This window comes from Balaenoptera ricei, chromosome 5 (assembly GCF_028023285.1).
Source record: "Balaenoptera ricei isolate mBalRic1 chromosome 5, mBalRic1.hap2, whole genome shotgun sequence".
In the NCBI taxonomy this organism is placed as follows: Eukaryota; Metazoa; Chordata; class Mammalia; order Artiodactyla; family Balaenopteridae; genus Balaenoptera; species Balaenoptera ricei.
The window spans coordinates 133173166-133182067 of record NC_082643.1 but is presented as its reverse complement, the minus strand read 5'-3'; the positions used below and the strand labels follow the sequence as shown (position 1 = coordinate 133182067).

Genomic DNA, 8902 nt, shown 5'->3' with positions numbered 1-8902 from the left:
TAAAAGAGTCACGCCCAAGATTTGGGAATAAGTTATAATCAAACAGGTCCAAGTATATCTGATAATGAATCAAATGCACTTTCTAGACTTGACAAATTGAATCATTGGCAGTAAGAATCCAGAGCTAAGTCAGTTAACTAGATACGGATGACAAGATAATTGATGCTGCTCTAGGCAGACGTGAAGAAATTACGCAGGTTCGCAGGATACTTTTACGAGAGGCAGAAATAAGAGGTGATGAAAATAACGGATAAATGAGAGGGTCCTAAATTTGCCTTCCTGGATTTCAAAAAGAAGAAAAAATAGAAAATGAGGGGCAGGCTGTACTTTAAAAATATATATAATAACTGAGAATGACCCAGAATTGATAAAAAGAAGACAAAACAATAAAACATGAATTTTCTTATTTAGGAAGCACAACACATCCCAAACAGAACACATTAAAAAACTCCATACTATGAGAGATTGTACTTTTACAAAGATGACTGCAACAGTCTTGTACTCCAAACGCTTTTCTATAATGCAACTGTATCACCCTCTTACCAAGAGGAGAAATTGAATTCCTTTCCCTTTGAATCTGGGATGGCCTTGGAATTTGTAAACCAACAAATGTGGAGGAGGAGGTGCTGCTTAACTGCCACAGCTTGGTCAGAAGAGGTCATGGGGCTCCTTCCTCTTTTCAGATGCTTACTCTTGGCAAATTTCCTCTCATGAATTTCCCTCTTGGAACTCAGCCCGATGCTGTGAGAAGCTCCGGCTCAAGCCACACGGGGAGGCCACATGTACGGGCTGCACTCAACAGCTCGAGCTCCACCCAGCCTTAACATCACCATAGCCGAGGTATCAGACATTTAAGTGAAGAGACCCCCTTAAGACTCCATGCCCCAGCTGTTCAAGTCTTTCCCGCTGAGGCCCCATCCATTTTGGAGCAGAGAGAAGCTAACCCAGCTGTGCTCTCCCTGGATTCCTGATCCACATAATCCCTGTAAACTTCATAAAATAGTTGTTTTATGCCACTGAATTTAAGATGCTAACTGGAGTGTTTACTAGACACATGGCAGTTTCTAGACTAAAAAATAAACTTAGAGATAGTGGCATCTCAATAAAATTACATCTTAAAAATCAGTCTGATAATTTGCTAGTCATACATCTATTAAATGACTTGTCTCAAGAATAGGCAGAAAACAAGAAAAACGCACAAACCTGATAGAAATAAACGGACAAAATGGACAAAAGCCTTGAAAAAACAATGACAGAAGGTAACTAGATGTCCAACAAGCATAAGATACTCAATCACATTAGTCATTGGGGAATCAAATGAAAACCACATACGAGCGAGGGGCCGCATGCGCAGAGCGAGGAAGCGGGCACCAAGAGGCTGGGCACGCGACGCGAGCACGTGGAGGAGAGCGCGAGGCGGGGCGTGCGGCGTGAGAGGGGACGGGGCGAGCGGCGTGAGAGGGGGCGGGGCGCGCGGCGTGAGAGGGGGCGGGGCGCGCGGCGTGAGACGGGGCGGGGCGCGCGTATCGGCGCCGCGGCCGTGTGACGCGTTTTCAAATCTTCAACGGCCGCAGCCCACTCGTTTGTGCTTTGCCACTTCCTCCTTGGCGCCCTGGGACCGAATTCCGCCCCCCGAAACCCGGCGGGCAAACGCGGCATCTCTACTGCGTGGGTGTGGTGGCCCGCTGAAGGGGAGAGGCTACCGGCCGGTCAACGGGCCTCGAGGAGCCATGTTTCCGCGGCCGCCCGGCGCGACACCCTCTCCGGACCCAGCATGTAGGTGCCGGGCGGCTGCCATGAACTCCAGAGCCATGAGGATCCACAGCAGAGGACATTTCCAGGGTGGAATCCAAGTCAAAAATGAAAAAAAACGACCGTCTTTGAAATCTCTGAAAACTGATAACAAACCAGAAAAATCCAAATATAAGCCACTCTGGGGTAAAGTATTTTACATTGACTTACCTTCTGTCACCATATCTGAAAAACTGCAAAAGGACATTAAGGATCTGGGCGGGCGCGTTGAAGAATTTCTCAGCAAAGATATCAGTTATCTTATTTCAAATAAAAAGGAAGCTAAATTTTAACAAACCTTGGGACGAATTTCTCCTGTACCAAGTCCAGAATCTGCATATACTGCAGAAACCACATCACCTCATCCCAGCCATGATGGAAGTTCATTTAAGGCTCCAGATACAGTGTGTTTGAACAGAGGAAAATTATTAGTTGAAAAAGCTATCAAGGACCATGATTTTATTCCTTCAAACAGTATATTATCAAACGCCTTATCATGGGGAGTAAAAATTCTTCATATTGATGACATTAGATACTGCATTGAACAAAAGAAAAGAGAATTGTATTTACTCAAGACATCAAGTACTTCTGTAAGAGATGGGGGGGAAAGAGTAAGTATTGGCACACAGAAAGCAAGAACAGGTAGACTCAAAAAGGCTTTTGTAAAGGTAGAAGATATAAGCCAGCTTTATAGGCCATTTTATCTTCAGCTGACCAGTATGCCTTTTATAAACTATTCTGTTCAGAAGCCCTCCAGCCCATTTGATGTAGATAAGCCATCTACCACCCAAAAGCAAACTCAGGTTAAACTAAGGATCCAAACAGATGGTGATAAATGTGGTGGAATCCCAGTTCAACTCCAGTTAAAAGAGAAGAAAAAAAAGGGATATTTTGAATGTTGCTTGCAGAAATACGAAGATCTCGATACTCATCTTCTAAGTGAGCAACACAGAAACTTTGCACAGAGTAATCACTATCAAGTTGTTGATGACACTGTATCTAAGTTAGTTTTTGACTTTGTGGACTATGAAAGGGACATGCCTAAAAATAAAAGAATAAAATACAGTGTTGGATCCCTTTCTCCTATTACTGCAAATGTCTTGAAAAAGTCTGAACCTAAAGAAAAGATGGAATTACAACATACTTCTCAGAAAAACTCCAGGGAAAATGTACAGGTGATGGAGCACGGTTTCCTGTATAAAGAAACCCAGGAACCTGAACAAAAGTTTATGTCTACTTCAGAACACATCCCACACCCTTCAAGTGAATTAAGAGGACATGATGATAAAACATCTAATAAATGTTCCATGTTAAATCCAGCTGAAAATGACATAAAAGAAAATTTTATATCTCTAAATTTTGTATCTCTATCTCCACATAAAAATAAACAGGAATGCATTCTTGATGTTCCTGAACATAAATTAATTATAAATGAAAATGACTTAGAAGTAAGGGTGGATCACTGTCCACGTAGGCAACAGGCATCTGTACAAGTTTCTCATTTCAGTACGGATAATAGTGCATCTCAGCCAAAACAAAAGTCAGATACTGTGCTTTTTCCAGCAAAGGATATGAAGGAAAAGGACCTTCATTCAGTATTTCATCATGATTCTGATCTGTTAGCAATAAACAGTTCACAGGAGCACCTAAGAATTCAGGCAAAGGCTCCATCCCAAAGCCCTCCTGAGGAACCCAACCCATGTGACATCAAGAATATGGATAGTTTACCGTCTGGTAAAATCCATCGGAAAGTGAAAATACTATTAGGAAGAAATAAAAAAGGAAATCTGGAACCAAATGTGGAGTTAGATAAGAAAAGAACTGAATTTCTTACTACACAAGAAGAAAACAGAATTTGTAGCTCATCAGTACAATCTCTACTGGACTTATTTCGAGCCAGTGAAGAAAAGTCAGAATTTTTGGGTTTCACAAGCTACACCGAAAACAGTGGTATATGTGATGTTTTAGATATTTGGGAAGAGGAAAATTCAAATCTGTTATCAGTGTTTTACTCTTCCCCTTCAACTTCTACATTTTCTGGTTTTTAGATTTAAAAAAATAAATACCTTTCAGAAGCAAAACAGAAAAAAAAAAAAAACCATATCTGATACAACTCACCATACCAAAATGGCTAAAATGAAAAAAGTGAAAAATACCAAATGTTGCTGACATACAAAGCAATTAGAACCCATATAAACTGTTGGTGAGATTGTAAATTTGTACAACTCTTTTAGGAAATGTTTTTAAGGTATCTACTCAGGCAGAATATGCCTAACCTGTAGCCCCGTAAATTCAGCTCCTAGGTATAATCCTAACAGAATTATGTACGTATGTTCGCCAAATAAACAAAACCAAAACACGTGCTAGAATATTCATAACTGCTCTTCTGAATTCAAATGTCATCAAAAGCATAAAGGAGAGATATTTTAATATAGTCACACAATGCAATACTGTATAGCAGTGAGAATGAACAAACTATACACATGAATCAATATGTATAAATGTCATAAACACAACATTGAGCAAAAGATATCAAATATAAAATAGTACATACTGTATAATCCCATTTAGGTAAATCTAAAAGCAAGAAAAAATAATGAAACTTAGTAGAATAATGAATAATATGTACCAGTTAGAGGAAAAACGTTAATAATTTTGAAGGAACCTGAGCAGGGGCTCTGGGGTGTTGGTAATGCGCTGTTGACTCATGGGTGGGAATTGGTTGCACTGTCAATTTGTGGAATTCATTAAGCTGTAAACTTGTAATATCTTTCTGTATACTTAACATACTTCAATAAATTAATAATATACTTAAATATTCAAAGAATATTTAATATATTTCAGTAAAAGTTTTTTTAATAAAAGCAATTGGTGACATGAAGTAGGTTTTCTACAAAGGAATCAAAACAGCAGAAGGAAGTTATAATACAGTTAAACAATATCTTTAAATAATTAAAAGAAAATAGGTGTCAATTGGAATTTTATGCCCAAATAAATTAATCAGAAATGCAGGTAAAATAAAATACTTTACAAAAAACAAAATGGAGGAATTTATTCACAATAGAAATTTCTGAAAGTTTCTCCACTATGCAGAAATTTTTGAAACATGCAAATAACTAGTTCCCAGAAATTCTGAATCAGTATATCTGAGCAGTGCCAGGATACATGGGTTTTTAAAAACCATTTCCTGCATTGCAAAATGCAGTCAAAGTTAAGATTGATTAGGATTAGAAAAATTCCAGATTTAAACTCTAAGATCAAGGAAATAATAGTGTTTCTATCCAAGTTGTCAGCTACTAAAATCATCATTTATACTCCCAAGTGTTCATTTCTTCTCTTCAATTAGGTTGTAAATTTCTTAAAGCACATCTTTTTTGTTTGTTTTTCTTTTAACTTCCTGGTCTGGAGCACAGTGGTCTTTCAACTCAGAAAGAGATTCTGGAATTGAGCTTAAATGCTTGTTAGATGGTGCATTTAATTTAATTGTTTTATTTCTGGCCAAGAATTTTTCTCATTTTAGTTGACAAACAATATCTCTAGAAGTTCCCCAGACCCAAAAAATAATAACAATAATTAATTAATTTAAAATATACATATATACACACGTATAAAATATATATACAGTCGTCCCTCAGTATCCATGGGGAATTGGTTCCAGGACCTTCCAGAGATACCAAAATCCACAGATGCTTAAGTCCCTTATATAAAATGGCATAGTATTTGCATATAATCTACACATATTCGCCCATATACTTTAAATCATCTCTTGGTTACTTATAATACCTAATACAATGTAAATGTTATAAAAAATAGTTGCAAATACAATGTAAATTCTATGTAAACAGTTGCTGGTGCATGGCGAATTAATTTCACTTTGGGGAACTTTCTGGAATTTTTTTCCTGAATATTTCTGGTCCATGGTTGGTTGAATACCAGGACGAGGAACCCACGGATAGCGAGGACCAACTGTGTACACACATATAAACAGAAACCTGATAGAAACAAATGGACAAAATGTATATATGTATGTGTTTATATACATGTATCAATGCAAGAGTAATGACTTCATGCAGTTGTTCAAATCTGTCTCTCCAGTGAAATAGACTTGTTTAGCCAGTCACAAATTGCAAGTAAATCTTATGAATCAATTCACTCTTTGTAACTGGTATAGTGTTTCTCTTTTCTATGCAATCAAGTTAAATATGAGGTAGCCACCTCATAACATAGTGATTTAAACTTTTACACCAGCACAAAGAGCATATGTTTAAATCCTGGCTATGACAGTTATCTTGGACCATAACTATATTTTGCCTTAATTGCCTTAATTTTCTCTCTTATAAATGTGGGAAGTATTAATACTATGATAATTATATGAATTAATTTACATAAATGAAAGTGCCTTTTACCAATAATCAATAACTGTTAGTGATTAATATCATAAAAGATTCTTTGATTTTAAATCATCTAGTCTTTCAAATATCACTGTTTCTGGGAATGTAAATTGATACCTCCACTATGGAGAACAAACAGTATGGAGGTTCCTTAAAAAACTAAAAATAGAACTACCATATAACTCAGCAATCCCACTACTGGGCATATACCCTGACAAAACCATAATTCAAAAAGATTCATGTACCACAATGTTCATTGCAGCACTGTTTACAATAGCCAGGACATGGAAGCAACCTAAATGTCCATCAACAGATAAATGGATAAAGAAGATGTGGCACATATATACAATGGAATATTACTCAGCCATAAAAAGAGATGAAATTGAGATATTTGTAGTGAAGTGGATGGACCTAGAGTCTGTCATACAGAGTGAAGTAAGTCAGAAAGAGAAAAACAAATGCCATATGCTAACACATGTATATGGAATCTAAAAAAAATGGTTCTGAGTAGGGGGAAGGGGAAGCTGGGATGAAGTGAGAGAGTGGCATGGACATATATACACTACCAAAGGTAAAATAGTTAGCTAGTGGGAAGCAGCTGCATAGCACAGGGAGATCAGCTCGGTGCTTTGTGACCACCTAGAGGGGTGGGATAAGGAGGGTGGGAGGGAGGCTCAAGAGGGAGGGGATATGGGTATATATGTATACATTCACTTTAGTATACAGCAGAAACTAACACAACATTGTAAAGCAATTATACTCCAATAAAGATGTAAAAATAAATAAAATAAAATGCTCTAGGGCTTTCTAACCAATAAAAAAAAATCAGTATGTTTGAATTTGTTCATAATTTCTTTCATTTTAATTTGAGTCTTTACAGGTTTCAAGTATATGCTTTTATTTTCCCATTTGAAAATATAATTTAAATTATTCTGCTTTAAAAATGTTAAAAACAATGTGTTAACATAAAAAATAAAATAATTAATAACTATATAAATGTAATCATGACTAATTTTGCAATTAAGTTTAGATTTATTTTTAATAATTTTGTGGAATTAGTTTCTACCACTTTCATATACTTCAATTATGAAAAATGTATATGTGAAATAAGTTTTTGAAAATATCATTCTATAATTTTCTTTTAAATCTAAAATTTTTGAACCTCTTCCAAATGAGGCCAAAAACTGACCTTCAGAAATAATGTAGAAAACAGTTATTTTAAATGAAAGATAATGCCTACAAACTCACTCATTTCTGACCATTAAAAGGTTTTGATCACTTCTTAGGTTTGATGATGAAGGTGAAATACACTAATTAGGCTTTTAACTGTTACTTGCTTAATCTTTTTCTTATCTGGATTTCTAGGGAATGTGTTTGACCTAAAGATGTGATTTAGAATAAATTTCAGTGAGTACAAGATGGAATTTTAAAAAGGTAATGAGGGCTTCCCTGGTGGCGCAGTGGTTAAGAATCTGCCTGCCAATGCAGGGAACACGTTCGAGCCCTGGGCTGGGAAGATCCCACATGCCACGGAGCAACTAAGCCCGTGAGCCACAATTACTGAGCCTGCGCGTCTGGAGCCTGTGCTCCACAACGGGAGAGGCCGCGACAGTAAGAGGACCGCGCACCGCGATGAAGAGTGGCCCCCGCTATTACTGGACTGAATGTCAATACTATGACATAGTATGAGTGTGTTTCATGTTTGGTAATTGCAATCATTGTTGCTTTTGTTGTGGTCATCCATGTACAATGCTTGGTGTCAGTCGATTTATCTCTTGTAAAAATAAAATACAGTGTGTGTGTGTGTGAAAAAAAAATAAAAAAAAAATAAAGTAAAACGTGTGGACTTCAAAAAAAAAAAAAAAAAAAAAAAGAGTGGCCCCCGCTCGCCGCAACTAGAGAAAGCCCTTGCACAGAAACGAAGACCCAACACAGCCAAAAATAAATAAATAAATTTAAAAAAAAAAAGAAAAAGTAATGAATTTAACTTCTGATAAATTAGATATTTTACATAATTTCTTATAATATAAATTTGGGATATCCAAAGAATTATGTCAAGGTAATATATATATATATATGAAATAGCAATTTCCATAAAATTTCCATATGAATTTCATAATTTAAAAAGTCACTAATTCCAATAATGAAACTATACAAAATATTTAAAACATCTGAAATAAAAACTATTTAAAAACATTTCATTTGAAGCATTTTTGCTATGCAACATTTAACTGTGAACTATTAAAATTTATAAAATATTTCACAATTAGAGAAAAGAAGAGAATCTCAATTTTCTTGAGCTTTATTTTAATAAATATTATGATAAAAGTTTGTATTTTCCACAAGGGGGATATAAAATACTTTTTAAAGCTTTTTGGACTTTTTTATTAAAAAGCTTCTAATAGATCTTTTATCCAATTGAAAGATTTTAAGTGTCTTAGATCCAAAAAAAAAAAAAAAAGAAGAAGAGGAGGTGGAAGAAATGGGTGAAGGAGGTATTTTTAAAAAATCTAATTCACAAGAGATTAACAACCCCGTCAAATATTAATAAACATCAATAAATAATTCTAGGAACAATGAAAAAGTTTTAAATCACAGCAAAACACAATTGTGGGAGCTGGTATATTAGCCAGGGTTCTCCACAGAAATAGAACAAAAAGGAGCTATGTATATACAGAGAGACAGAGAGGAATTTATTATAGGAATTGACTCATGCAATT

At 35.9% G+C, this 8902-nt stretch overlaps 1 protein-coding gene across 1 annotated transcript; it reads left to right on the top strand.

Annotated features, from left to right (window-relative positions):
• Nucleotides 1-1796: 1796 nt before the first annotated feature.
• Nucleotides 1797-3839, top strand: LOC132366665 (protein DBF4 homolog A-like). Its single transcript, XM_059924267.1, is given in 1 exon segment — nt 1797-3839. A coding segment is annotated over 1 exon segment (2043 nt).
• Nucleotides 3840-8902: the final 5063 nt, after the last annotated feature.